The sequence below is a fragment of the Gymnoscopelus braueri genome (assembly GCF_963280865.1).
Source record: "Gymnoscopelus braueri genome assembly, chromosome: 9".
Classification (NCBI taxonomy): Eukaryota; Metazoa; Chordata; class Actinopteri; order Myctophiformes; family Myctophidae; genus Gymnoscopelus; species Gymnoscopelus braueri.
This window is the reverse complement of record NC_137610.1, coordinates 22,194,882-22,210,606: the sequence shown is the minus strand read 5'-3', so window position 1 is coordinate 22,210,606 and position 15,725 is coordinate 22,194,882. Positions and strand designations below refer to the sequence as shown.

General features: G+C 39.4%; 1 protein-coding gene across 1 annotated transcript in view; it reads left to right on the top strand.

Annotated features, from left to right (window-relative positions):
* Nucleotides 1-15,725, top strand: part of b4galnt4a (beta-1,4-N-acetyl-galactosaminyl transferase 4a) — a 350,679-nt gene that overhangs the window by 313,420 nt on the left and 21,534 nt on the right. Inside the window, exon 9 of the mRNA XM_080438341.1 lies at nucleotides 12,565-12,631. Coding sequence (XP_080294467.1) covers nucleotides 12,565-12,631 — 67 coding nt within the window. The remainder of the gene's footprint in view (nucleotides 1-12,564; nucleotides 12,632-15,725) is intronic.

Sequence of the window (15,725 nt, the reverse complement as noted above, 5' to 3'; positions counted from 1 at the left end):
CTAACAAAATAATTTAATATCACGCCTTGCAACAGTGGAAGCTGTGTGGAAGAAGGAAGGTAGCTGGTTGTAAGTGTGCCGTAACACAGCTAAACAAGATCAGCCGCCTCTCTGAGGAAATAATAACAGTGGGAGCTGTACATTACATGCATTATTGCTGCTGTCGGGTGGAAACCTTGTACAGTATGTCCAAAACCACACAATTTTTTTATTTTGATTTAAAAAAAAGATTTAAAAAATAGTGAAAATAGCAGATCTACAAGCTCACAACGTGTCGCAAAACAAAAAACAAGATATTTACTTGCGACCCATAAAAATGATTGCGTGATCCCCCCCACAAAAAAGGGTCCCGACCCATTGTTTGAGTCAAATCTGCAAAATACTCAAGTAAAGTAAAAGTTCCTCAATGTTGTACTTGAATACATTTACTCAGTTACTTTCCTCACTGCAGTTAAAGACCATATTGTTGCTGTCGGGCAGAAACCTCTTATCTCCATATTTTAACTTTTTGTGTTTTTTGTTGCCAGACCCAGGGGGTCGGGCCTACATGAGGCTTTGTCGGTCCCCCTCTCCAAACGTTTTCGTCCATACATGGGCATAAAAGAGGGGGGCCTACATGAGGCTTTGTCGGTCCCCCTCTCCAAACGTTTTTGTCCATACATGGGCATAAAAGAGGTCTGTCTTCTGTCCTCTTTTTGATCGGCCAAGCTTAGCGTGACGTAGTGCTCTGATCTTTCAACCACTAGTGGTCTGGCAGTACCAGGTCTCCTGGTTCCCTTGTTTGTAAATTAATGCCCTACTTGATCATACGACAGTGTCACACAAAATTATCAAAAGTAGCAGATCTGCTGCTTTTGCTATTTTTGAATTTGAATCCTGAAAAGTAACAGTTTTGGACATGAGGTTTCCACCCGACAGAGACGATATATTTTCATTGAAGGTGTTCAGCTTGTAACGGTTTTGCTTGGGCTGCCAGCTGGCCTAAGAACACATTTGTCAGGTTCGTGAGTCAATACTTTTTTTTAAGTTTTAGTCAACCGCACACAGGACTCAAACACAGACCGTAATTAAACACAACACTCATATCTTGAGCCGTCAACAACAAATACCCAAAAGCAAAAACACATTGTGTAGGCCAAGGGTTCCCAGACGTTTCAGGCTGTGACCCCCCCAAAATAATCATATTTGGACTGGGGACCCCTCCCCCCCACCCTGACAAGCACTTGGAATTGTAGGCATTACATTTAGTTTGACTCGGTTCCACAGATAGATATTGTGAAAATAGCCGAACTACAAGCTCACAGCACCTCGCACTGCGAGGTGCTGTGAGCTATAGCAGTTCGGCTATTTTCACAATGTTTGCCTCTTTCTTTGACAATTTGGCCAATTTGGTATTAAAAAGGTCTTACAAGTCATTCAATTGTAACTTTAGAAATATGCAGATACCCTGTATACACACTTATACTCTATGTTGGTTTGTTTGCTGTTGAGTGAGAAAACAATGTTGCACATTAAGCTAATCATCTGGGGACCCCCCTGGGGATCCCGACCCCCAGTTTGGGAACCACTGTTGTAGGCCGTCAAACAATAAAACACCAGCCACAGACAAAGAACAATTCAGTTATGTCTATTAAACATAGTGCAGTCAACAAAAACAGAGAAAATGGTTCCTCCCATGAACACCTCCAAATTCTTTCCCCCAAAACTGGATATTATTATTATCTTGCAGTCTTCACAGTAAGTTCAATTCAGGTTCCCTGTGAAACAGTCAGTGCTGTTTAATTGTTATAATAATACAGTATATATATATATATATATATGTATATATATATATATATAGGAGAAACGTATAACTTTTTGTGTACGTGAAGAGCTTTGTGCTCTTGCTGAAACCTCTGGGCAATTAAATTCCTGGGACTTCTTTGGATCATGATTGCATATTCAGAGTTCACCGCTGCAGCAGCTGTAAACAGATCGCTGACTATTAATTGGACTCAAGTGACTGGTGGATAACCCCGCAGAAATCCATGAGTAATGTCAACCTCAGCTTCACTTTAGTTGTCGGGGCACAAGTTCACAGCTGTAAATGTCGGTGAAATTATTTTTTTAGTTTGACCTGCACCCCAGTATCTGTACTTTTTCTTATAGCGCTATATTCGCTCTGGGAGCTGTGTAAGCATATAGTTATGTTTGTGAAGCCATGTGCGCCGCTTTATCAGGACACTGCAGACTCAAGGATATGCAATGCCACTGTGAGATACAACTCATCTGCTTTATAGAACATATATATATATATATATACACACGCACGCACGCACGCACGCACGCACGCACGCACGCACGCACGCACGCACGCACGCACGCACGCACGCACGCACGCACGCACGCACGCACGCACGCACGCACGCACGCACGCACGCACGCACGCACGCACGCACGCACACACACACACACACACACACACACACACACACACACACACACACACACACACACATACACTACATGTGCTTATTCATATCCCATCCTGCTTTGCTCCGTCAGTCATGACTCATGTCCTCGGACCACCTCTGCAAATTCTGTTTATGCGCTTAATAAACTCCAGAACATGCCGTTTGACACTATCATGCTGTCATCTTGTTCTGGGATCTTGTGGTTGCTGAATGACCAGCCACCACTTCACTAGAGGATAGCTCTCACAACCACAACAGAGATCTGCTTCATTCACAACAACTTGGTGTCAGAATTGGGATTCATTTTATGATTATTTTAGAAAAGGTGCTTAGAATACCTCTCTCATATAATCCCAACTGTTAAGGTTGTGAAGCAGAGTTTAACTTGCCATTCGATTCAGTCCCATTACATGCCTTCGAAAATTACGAGGCCCACTGTGAGCCTACCGTTGAGAATTGACAATGCTCAACAGTATCTATGCAGCACAGTGATATTGATAGAGTAAAATGATTGGTGGTTGAGAATTCATTTGAGTTTTGTTCTGTTTTGGATTGACAATGGGGTGAATAGAATAAAAAAAATAGGTAACACTTTAGAATAACTATTCGTTATAAGTAGTCAATAGATCATTCATAAACTGTTAGTTAATGAATTATTAATGACTTGTTAATCGTTTGTTAATAGTTAGTTAAGGATTAATAACAATAGCTTATAACTGATTAATAGATCATTTATAAACCATTAGTCAATGAGTTATTAATGTTTTGTTAAATGTTTGTTGACATCTAGTTAAGGAGTTGTAACCATGCCTTATAGATAGTTAATAGATTACTAACAAGCTATTAGTTAACGAGTTATTGATGACTTGTTAAAGATGTTTTAATAGTATATTAAGGATTTATAAATATGCCTTATAGATAGCTAATATATCACTCACAGAGTATTAGTTAACTGACTTATTAACTGTATGCAGATTATTTATAACTATGTCTTATAAATGCCTTATAACTAGTTAATAAATCATTTGTAAACCATTAGTTAATGAGTTACTAATGTCTTGTTAAATATTTGTTAACAGTTAGTTAAGGAGGTATAACTATCCCTTATAGATAATTTATATATTACTCACAAACTATTCGTTAATGCCTTGTTAATAACTTGTTAAATATTTACTACCTGTATGCTAATGATTCATAACTATGCCTTATATATGTTCAAAAGATTATGAACAAGCTATTAGTAAAACACTTACTAATGACTAGTTAAGTATTTGTTAATAGTTCATATATGTTATTGGGTAGTTATTATAAAGTTGCAACTATTCCTCATTTACTAACATGAGTTAAGTATTTGTTAATGGTTAATTTATGTTATTGGGTAGTTATTCTAAAGTTGCCACTACTCCTCATTTACTAACTATTAACACATACTTAACTTACCTTTTACAAATCAATTGTTAATGATTTGATTCCCATCTACTAATACCAGAGACACATTGTACAACAGCAAATGGGTGGTACAGAAATTTGATGTGATACTGTGGACATATTTCACATTTTGGTACCTCAACCTTGTTCAATATTTTACAAAATAAATACCACAGATGAAATAATGAACAATGTATTTTTAATGAATAAAGAAAACGGTACAAAAATAACAAATGCATTCATCTAAAATAACAATAGCAAATACAGTAATTAGAAATAACCAAAAGGAATACCTTCATAATCCCATCATAATCCGCCTCTACAGTCCAGATTACATATAGCTTTATCCAGTGGATATACAGCACACACATTAGCTTTAGCTTTATAGCAGGCCTTCTGCAGTAAGCAGTATGGCCACAGCAACACCATGTGCTAAAATTGTAGCTATGCTAATATTGTAGCTAACAGGCTAACAAGTGTTCCCAAATTATAAATCAAATCAAACAAACATTAACTAATAAACACAACAGTTCATACAGTTTTCATGGTTTTGCACTACATCACCTGAAATGCATAATACACAATGTATCAGATACAGCACAATGGCCCCTTCTCTTGTGTCTTGTTCACAATAACTGAACAACATCCTGCTCCTTTCAAAATAAAAGGCAGTTCAGCTTCAGAACTCCATTGAGACACACTGCCATCTACTGACACAAAGTGGTATTGATACTACACTACAGATTAGTGTAGTTGCATGAACTGAACTGTATAGGGCAATAAAATAAAAATACATGGAACATACATGGAACCTACGTGGAACATTGCCAAAAATGGTAGATAAGAAATGACAGATCTACAAGCTCACAGCAAGACACATTGCAATGCGTTGTGAGCTTGTAGATCTGCTATTCCTGATCTGATATTTCTGGCAAATGAAAAGAAACAGAATAAAATAATTGCAACCTCAAAAATTTCAAATTGAGGGTTATTGCTTCCAAAAAGGCCCAGTAAACACCTAGGGGTCAGTTATGAGTCAATTTCTGGTCATGGCCTGAAATGTTGAAAAGGGGCATTTTTCTTGAGTTTTTCTTCATTCAGTAGAAATATCAGATTATATTTCTAATCTGATATTTCTACTGAATGAAGAAAAACTGTTCAGTTCATGCAACTATACTAATCTGTAGTGTAGTACCAATACCACTTTGTGTCAGTAGATGGCAGTGTGTCTCAATGGAGTTCTGAAGCTGAACTGCCTTTTATTTTGAAAGGAGCAGGATGTTGTTCAGTTATTGTGAACAAGACACAAGAGAAGGGCCATTGTCCTGTATGTGTATTCTATTTTATGCATTTCAGGTGATGTAGTGCAAAACCATAAACTGTATGGACTGTTGTGTTTATTAGTTAATGTAAATAATTCGTTTTTGTTTGTTTGATGAAAAAGAGTAAGATTTATAATTTGGGAACACTTATTAGCTTGTTAGCTACAATATTAGCATAGCTACAATTTTAGCACATGGTGTTGCTGTGGCCATACTGCTTACTGCAGAAGGCCTGCTATAAAGCTAAAGCTAATGTGTGTGCTGTATATCCACTGGATAAAGCTATATGTAATCTGAACTGTAAAGGCGGATTATGATGGGATTATGAAGGTATTCCTTTTGGTTATTTCTAATTACTGTATTACTGTTGATATGACTATTTCTTTATTTGCTATTGTTATTTTAGATGGATGCATTTGTTATTTTTGTGCTGTTTTCTTTATTCATTAAAAATACATTGTTCATTATTTCATCTGTGGTATTTATTTTGTAAAATATTGAACAAGGTTGAGGTACCAAAATGTGAAATATGTCCACAGTATCACATCAAATGTCTGTACCACCCATTTGCTGTTGTACAACGTGTCTCTGGTATTAGTAGATGGGAATCAAATTATCATTAACAATTGATTTGTAAAAGGTAAGTTAAGTATGTGTTAATAGTTAGTAAATGAGGAGTAGTGGAAACTTTAGAATAACTACCCAATAACATATATTAACCATTAGCAAATACTTAACTCATGTTAGCAAATGAGGAGTAGTTGCAACTTTAGAATAACTACCCAATAACATAAATTAACCATTAACAAATACTTAACTCATGTTAGTAAATGAGGAGTAGTTGCAACTTTAGAATAACTACCCAATAACATAAATTAACCATTAACAAATACTTAACTCATGTTAGTAAATGAGGAATAGTTGCAACTTTAGAATAACTACCCAATAACATATATGAACTATTAACAAATACTTAACTAGCCATTAGTAAGTGTTTTACTAATAGCTTGTTCATAATCCTTTGAACATATATAAGGCATAGTTATGAATCATTAACTAACTGTTAACAAATATTTAACAAGACATTAGTAACTCATTAACTAATGGTTTATAAATGATTATTAACTAGTTATAAGGCATTTATAAGACATAGTTATAAATAATCTGCATACAGTTAATAAGTCAGTTAACTAATACTCTGTGAGTGATATATTAGCTATCTATAAGGCATATTTATAAATCCTTAACATACGATTAAAACATATTTAACAAGTCATTGATAACACATGAACTAATAGTTTGTTACTAGTCTATTAACGATCTATAAGGCATGGTTACAACTCCTTAACTAGCTGTTAACAAACATTTAACAAAACATTAATAACTCATTAACTAATGGTTTATAAATGATCTATTAAGCAGTTACAAGGCATTGTTATTAATCCTTAACTAACTATTAACAAATGCTTAACAAGTCATTAATAACTCATTAACTAACAGTTTATGAATGATCTATTAACTACTTATAACGGATAGTTATTCTAAAGTGTTACCAAAAAATAAATAGTAATAATAAGATTGACAATGGGAAAGGTCCAATAAAAAAATGAAGCCTCAACCTAAAAATATAGTAGAATATAGAATGTAGGGCTCTGAACAAAGCCTCCTGATTGCACAAATACTATCCCCAATTGAAATCATTTAGTAATTATAGGACACCCTGAGTTAAAGTCCCTGTTCACATGGCCCATGGTGTGGTTTGAATCCTCAGAAAAAGCATCCCTGTTCAATAAATCTACATGCCAATTATTTTTTCTCCCCTCCAAAAAACATCCCTAGAGGAGCTTTACAGTACCTTTGCCCTCATTTAGTAATCCATATCCTATGAATAATGCATACATTTGATCCACCTGACTTTGGATGATCCAACAGTATCTACTAAGAATAGCAACCAAATGCACCTGCTGAAAACAACAAGCCAGATATACTTCCCCTTTGACGGTACACAAGTGGTAAGACCAAGCCCCCAGAGTTGCTGAGAAACATCGAAGCCACCACCCCAGTGGCCAAAGCTGGAACTGCAGGCGGGGAGAAATACATGCACGAGCAAAACATACTGAGAGATATTCATATATATAAATATGTAAACATATTATACATAAATACATATGCATTTACATATAAATATGCATCTCGAGTGTATTTAATAAATATCTCGCGTTCATTCCTTGGCAACCGGGCTGCCGTAGGACGCAAAAAGGACACTAGTGCGCATGCTCATAACTCTATGGCGTGTCAAAAACGACTCAATAATTCTACTTCCGGCAGGCTTCCGGGTGCTTCAAAACGCCACTGAGCACATTCATTGAAATGATATCTGGGGGCGGGGCAATCCGCCCTCTAGTTATATTATACCTCTGGGTAAGACCAGGGGAGCCGTATCACTCAACGTCTCGGCATACTTCCTTTTTGACTAATTCTGTTGTGATCTTAACATTTTTAACTCAAGTCTTTGCTTCTGGGCGGGTCCCTGGAACAACAATCCTTGCGATGCAGATGTGTACCCCCCATCTCAAAATATGTTGTTCCAGGGACCCACCCCCCACCCCCCCGTAAGCAAAGATTTGAGTTACAAATGTTCGCTAAAAGAACATATATATTCAAAGATTTGCACACATTTTCACGATTTTTCCAAAATAGTAGATCTACAAGCTCATGGGCTATGCACTATGAGCTTGTAGATCTGCTATTTCTGAATAGACAAAGAAATCTAAAAATGACAAATGACAATTTCCTGGTCTTAATGGGTTAAAGGCCCTCCTGGTTGAATTATCCTTCTGTAAGAAAGCACAAGCTCAGATAACAAGATGATAGCATCACGTGTCACAAGTTTATTAAGCACATACCGAGAATACATTTTGCAGAAGTCACATACACGTGAACAGAAGTTATGAGTCATGACTAATGGAGCTAAGCAGGATGGTATATAAATAAGCACATGTCATTATAGAAAGCAGATGAGTTTTATTTCACAGTGGAGTTGAGTCTGCACTGCCTGATAAAGCGGCACACTTGGCGTCACAAACATAACTATATATGCTTACACAGCTCCTAGAGCGAAGAAGTATAGTTATAAGAAAAGGTACAGATACTCGAGTGTAGGTCAAACCTCCCAAAATAATTTCACCCACTTTCCACAGCTGTGACGACTAAAGTGAAGTTGAAGTTGATATTACTCATGGATTAGTTCACTTGAGTCAAAGACGTGAGTTCCGTCAAGACCATGTCTTGGTGTGATATATTTAAATGGTTTTCGGATTTGTATGGATGTGTGTTTAAACCTGATCCAGAGACTGCATTGTTTGTTTTTTCTCATTCATTGTCAAATCATAATGTAGCTGTACAAAACACAATAATGTATGGAATGTTAATTGCAACAAAAAAAATATTTCTCAGAATCTGGAAATCAGATACTATCCGTCACTTCAAGATTGGTTATCTGAACTTACTGGTATACATTACATAATAGAGAACATTTATAAGACATAATGGACAATTCAAGCAAGTTTTATGATATAATGGCAACCATTTTTAGATCATCTTGCTCAAATGTCACACTAAACCTACTTGTTTAGTTGTGTTTCCTTTTCTTTATTTTCCTTTTTTTATCCTTTTTTATTGCGAACGCGGAAGGAGGCGCGGCGCGCGCCTCCGACCAAGTGGAGCTTACTATGTAACTGTGCTTGGGTTGTGTGTGTGTGTGTGTGTGTGTGTCTGTCTGTCTGTGTGCATGCACTGTGCACTCTGGCTCCCAGAGGGCGCCAGAGTGCAGGAATTTAGACAATGATCTGATAAAAATGCACAACAGCCTGCAAAACACACACACACACACACACACACACACACACACACACACACACACAGTCAATGTTCTCTCCCCATCACGGTGAAATAACACGGATTACAAGTCCGTAAATACACAATATTTTCGAGCTGCGTTCGCTTCCAGCGTTCGCGCGTCTTACTTGTAAATTAAAAAATATATAACAAGACCAAGTCACGACTTACTTGGATTTCAACATTTCGACATTAAAACAGAAGGTGAATGAATGGGTGTTGTCAGGGGCGCCTAATTGATTTTGAGTGGTGGTGCACACTTTAAGGGTAAACAACAGCTAAAAAAAAATTACCCGACTTGTCGGGCCGAGACAGATTTTTCACAGCCATGGTCAACTGTCTTTCGGGAGCAAAAAAGCGCCCCTTGGGCGTTTGGCCCCTGAAACACACCCCATCCAAAACAAAATAATTGTAATTCATCAAATGTTTTACAAACTTGCATTGAATGAATCAGTTACAGACAACTAAAGCAGCTCTCCTCATCGCCCACAATAAAAACCTTCACACTGCTGGTTCTCTTTCCCCTGGGGAAGGAAGTGCAGTTCTGGCCATGAGGCAGGTAGATGCCAACTCATTCATTCTCTTGCCCCTGAGCTTTGTTGATGGTGATTGAGAAAGTCAGCACGACACTCTGCTACCGTCTGGGCGTAAACGTCCCAGGCTGGCAGCTCAGTCCTGGTGCTGTGCTGTTTTAACAACCCTCTGTAGAGCCTTGGTATGCGGCATGCAAGTCATCTTCCATACCAAGCAGTGAGCCATATTGTCTCGCTGCCTTAACAACTGTGATCACAAGAAGTGAGCAGCTCAGGTCCCCTGGCTGATGTGAACCCAGACCAACCTGAAGCTTGTCATTGTTCACGGCAGCCCTGTTGATGTCAATGGTGGCATTTGTGCTCTATGCAGCCCCCTGTAGGACAGTAGCGGCCATGTTCTGAGTCATTAATGGTTTGTTTATTCAAAGTGTGCAAATTGAATGAGGGAAACTAAGTAACCTAATCAAAATAAAGCAAGCAAAGAAGCCATTATATGACGTTTTTAACAATATAAACACTATAATAAAACAACAAAACAACGATTAAAGTTAAAAAGAAGCAACCTAAACGATCGTTTTGTCTGGAAGCATTGGAAAGGTATGTGCAATGGCTCATGGGAGAACTACTTGTTTTCCAAATATCTACAGTATATGAACAGAATCAAATGTTTTATGGTCATGATTGAACAAGGGCGTGGTCGGCTTGGTTCTGGGCTTAAAACAATTTTTTAACGTTTCTAACCACTGGAAGCTGCGGCAGTGAAAACCATGGCGGCGACTGTTGCACTCTACCTCTATTGGACAACTGATCTGTTGTGAGAAGGCGGACACACACACAAACAACATCCACAGCTACCTGATTATAGTAGTGAGATATGTGTGTGTGTGTGTGTGTGTGTGTGTGTGTGTGTGTGTGTGTGTGTGTGTGGTGTGTGGCTTGTCTCCGGGGCTTTGACACTGATGGGACAGTAGCAGGGTGCCGGGCTCTCCGTTGATCCCTGCAAAAGGAAGGGTTCATCCGACACGACCTTGAGAAAGATTATTTACAAAGAAATAGTGAGGCAGTGCTGCAACCCCGAACCCCCTGCTGGGCCGGGCTCTGCTGCTGCACAGCATGCGCTCTTCCCCTGTCCTTGTTAGTCAGTTTTGGTTTGTGTGCGAGCGTGTGCGCGTGTGTGTGTGTGAGAGTGTGAGCGTGTGTGCGTGCGTCTGTTGGTTTGTCTAGGGGCAGGTGCATGTTTGTGTGCCACTGATGAATATGCATGAAGGAGCCTGCCTGTCAAGTTCTTGCTATAGTTTGTTGCACGCGGTGTCGTGCACCGACAGTAGCTTAGTGGGTAGGTCTGGTATTCAGAAGGTCACCGGTCCCGGCCCATGGACTATGTGTCGAATTGTCCCTGAGCAAAACACTTAACACCTAACTGCTCCACCCTCCCGAAGAGCTCATCATGACCATCTCAGCAGCCATCAGCTGGGTGAACCTGAAACTGAACGTCTCCCACAGGATTAACAAAGGTCTCTCCCTTTCCTTTTTTGGTGACGAGATTTGGTGTAGAGGGAAAAGTACCAGAGCCAACTCAGGTCTGTTTTACTAAGTCTAGAGGGTTTAAGTGATTAACCACTTAAAGGAATAGTTCACCCCCATAATGACTTGACTTTTTTGTTTTTGTCGCAATAAAGCCAATAATTTGATGACCGGCAGCGGTTCCGGTAGGAGACACAAAGATTCTCCTTTGTGTCTCCTACCGGAACCGCTGCCTACCAGTCCGCTGGTCATCAAATTATTGGCTTAATATTCATGAATTCAAGTCTCCATGGGGTGACCATTTTTTGGTGAACTATCCCTTTAGACCCTATATGGTTGATCGGGGTGCCTCAGGGCTCTGTACTAGTGTATTTTCTGTTGAGCTTTCCCCACAATACAGATGCTGGGGTTTAAGTGATTATACACTGGGATGAAGATACATGGCGGAAATAGTAACACTAGATGGAAATTCATGGCGGAACCTGACAGCGTGCATCCATCCAATGTTTCTGTGCGTAATATTATGCGTGCGTTTTCTGCATGCGTTTGGAAGTATTTTCTTGGGCCTTGGGCTCGTGTTTACATTAGTCCACTCAGCCCAAGGGCTGTAAAATGACCTGTCTCCCCCGATTACACCCGGCGTAACCAGAAGTGACGTGGTAATTGCCGAATCTGTTTAAAAGAATTGTAGCACGTCTCTCTCCCTTCATGCTCTCTGGCCATGGGTACAAGTCAAGCCGTTCCACTCTCGTTCTTACATATGGCCGCAAATCTCCTCTCCCTTCTTTTATTCTCCTTACAGTGATAGAGGATGTACTCAGATGTCTTGCTTAAGTAAAAGTAGCAATACTACAATGTAGAAATACTCTGTTCATTCAAGCATATACAAGCTCACAAAGGCGTTGCGCTGTGAGTGGAATTATAAAGTAGAGCTTAACCACTTAAACCCTATATGGTTGAGCGTATGTTTTGTAATAATAATCAAAATCTACAAAGTAACTTGTAACTAAAGTTTTCAAATAATTGTAGTGGAGTAAAAAAGTACAATAGTGAGATGTAGTGGAGGAGTATAAAAAGTCAAATATAAGTAAAACGATACCTCAAAATAGTAGTTAAGTACAGTACTCGAGTACTTATACCAATGTCCTGTCTCACCACCCTTCACATTCATCTTGTCCTCATGCTACGGTTCATGTTTTTCTGTCTCTAGCTCTACGAGTTTTCCTCCCTTCTTCTCCCTGGTTAATGGCTCAGTGTGCGTGTGCCAAGGCAGATGTCAGCATTGCCTTTGGCGCTTTGAAGATACAAAAACTAATGGCACCCTGAATATGTTCTGCACTCCTACTACTCTGTCCTATTAAAAGTACTCTCACACTCTCTCTCTCTCTCTCTCTCTCTCTCTCACAGTGGCGTCCATTCCTGCCTGGTTTGAAGTACGAGGTGATTGACTCTGCCTACATCTCCCTCTACACAGGTAAGAACCACACATACTGTACGCAGTAAAAATTACCGGGGATAATTTGACTCTTGAGATACGTTACAAATTGAACCAAATGGACCCTTAAGGCCCCTGACGGATAAAAAGCATCATGTGAGGCCACTTTTTCACCGTAATTGCTTCTATTCACAATTATTAATAGTTTGATCCGCGCTGACTTGAATGGAACGAGGGAGGTACCACACACTAACACACACACACGCACGCACGCGCACACACACACACACACACACACACACACACACACACACACACACACACACACACACACACACACACACACACACACACACACACACACACACACACACACGTGCTCACACACACACTGGGGCTGTTGTACTCTCTTTTCCCTCCCACCATTCTGCCTGCTCTGAAACGGGAAAGCCGAGCACTTAAACCTGAATAGAACCATGCTCAGAAAGTCAAAAGATTTTGATGCACCCGCTTGACGCCTCCAGTGTGACTACAGCCATTAAAACAATGGGTGCATTTCTGGATGGGAGCGTCTGGTACTTTCTACATGTATGTGTCAGCGCCTTTACCGGTCCATTTGGTTCCATTTGTACACTTTCAGACTTACAAATGGATGAATTAACATTGAGGATTGTACTGTGTAATCTGTCCCACTGCGCAGGTTGGGTCGAAATAATTTGATCAAAACAAATGCATTATAATAATGAATGCATACTAAAACAATCTGTATTGATGATTATGTCTCAAATACAGATATGGGGCTCTTTTAGTGTCCCGGGACGTGAAGAAATGATAACATCGTCTTGTCTAACAGCATGCAAAAACACAATATGGAAATGCTCCAATGAAGCCCAACTCCATTAGTTGGGTCTTTTATTGATTGGGAGTTTGATGTGAGCCTTTTTAAAATTAAGACACATTACACCTCTGTTCTTCAACCTTAGGGAACTGCAGCCGTTAGAGCATAGATTGTAAAAAAGAATAATAGACACAGTAAACCACTTTCCATTACACTGCTTTCCACTCGTTTTTTTATTTATTCTTTAACGTGTTTTTCAACCTCGCTGAGTTTAATTAGACATCTATTTTTCAATTAGTTTCCAGTGAACATGATTGTGTTGTGGTTGGTAGCGGGAGGCCCTATTGAACACATGCACCTTGTTTTGAGAGAGTATGCTGCAGCAGCGCAGTGATTCTGGACACAAAAAAATAGTACCATGTGACAGAGGGGTCAAAGTTGAACGAAACCTGCACTATATGGTAGAAATAGGTCAACAATACAAATGACGCTAGTTTTTTTTATTAATTTATTCTTAATGAGTGGCCCCCACCAAATCACCGGAACTACTTAATATTCATCAGAACCGGACCAGAACTCTGACCACGGGACTCAGGCAATCAATTAATACCTTTGCAACCAATACATTACTGGCAAGTATTTCCTACAGCTTTAAGTCCAGAAATCTGAACTAAACCTTTAAGTACATTTGATACCAATACTTTTGTACTTTTACTCAAGTACATTTTGAATTCCGGACTTTTACTTGTAACAGTGTATTTCTACATTGTGGAATTAATACTTTTACTTTAGTAGAAAATGTAAGTACTTTTTCCAGAGTGACCATAACGGGTTGCGGAGCAACAGGGATGGTGCCCTTCACACATAATTGTGTTGACACTACAACCATTGGAGGTTCTGAACTGAAGCATAGAGATCCGTGAGAGCCGTGATCTCTGTAAACCCTCACCTGTTTGTATCTTCAGTGTGATTGAAAAAGAGCGGTGCGCTTATGAAGAGGCTGCTGGAGGGTTCTCACAGCACTGTCTGTCAGTAGAGTAGAGTGCAGTCATGTGCTGCGTGTGGGCTTTCGTATAAGCACTTCTCTCGTTGATACAGTCTAACTCAGAGGTCTTCAACAGGGGGTCCGGGACCACTAGGGGGTCTTCAGAGTTACTACAGCGGGGCCGCCAAATCTTTGTGTGATAGGATTGAACCCTATAGCGTCCCTATTCGGAGGAGAACTTTAGCCAAAAATAGCAGATATACAAGCTCGCAACGCTGCGAGGCGTTATGAGCGTGTAGATTTTTTTTTCACCATAATTGCTTCTATTCAAAGTCATTAATAGTTTGATCCACGCTGACTTGAATGGAACGGGGAAGGTACCACAACACACGCGCGCACACACACATACACACACACACACAGCGTCCGAACTTGACTCAAACAAACTCCGAGCAATAAATAACACCAACTTTTTCATCACCGTGTGGGGTTTGTGTCAGGCCCAGGGCCAAGCTAAGATGTGTGTCCTATACAGAGAGGGTATCATTACTTTAGTTGAAAGCACCCACTACCCCACTGCTTCAGTACCTTTTGGCAACATGGTGTGAGATTAATCACACATATCAGAGGTGGGACTTCCAGTCATTCTGGTGGGCGTCTCAGGGACTTGGCTAATGAGTAGCTACATCCTGGTGAGTCTTGTGTGTGGCCCTGTAGCAGTGGTGGAAAAAGTACTCAAATGTTTTACTTAAGTAAAAGTATCAATAGTGCAATGTAGAAGTACTCTGTTACAAGTGAAAGTCTGGAATTCCAAATTTACTTGAGTAAAAGTACAAAAGTATTGGCATCAGAATATTCTTAAAGTACCAAAAGTTAAAGAACTAGAATGTTTGAAAATAGCCTGTGTATAAAATAGGGCTAAAGTTGTATGTTTTATAATATAATTAATTTATATCTGAAGTAAGTAGTACCTAAAGTTTTCAAATAATTGTAGTGGAGTAAAAGTGCAATATTTGCCTCTGAGATGTAGTGGAGTAGAAGTAAAAGTATTGGAAATTGGAAATACTCAAGTAAAGTACAAATACCTAAAAATGTTACTTAAGTACAGTACTGCCCTGTTGTAGCAACCAAATGACTAATACACCAAAAAACATAAATAACATGTGAACCACTACTATACTTCATTGACCAGAGTCCCCCAGGGATCTATACTAGACCCCCTCCTGTTTTTGTTTTCTCCCTCTACACCAAATCTCGATATACAATATCCACTCACACACACACAACACATACACGCATGCGTGGAGGCA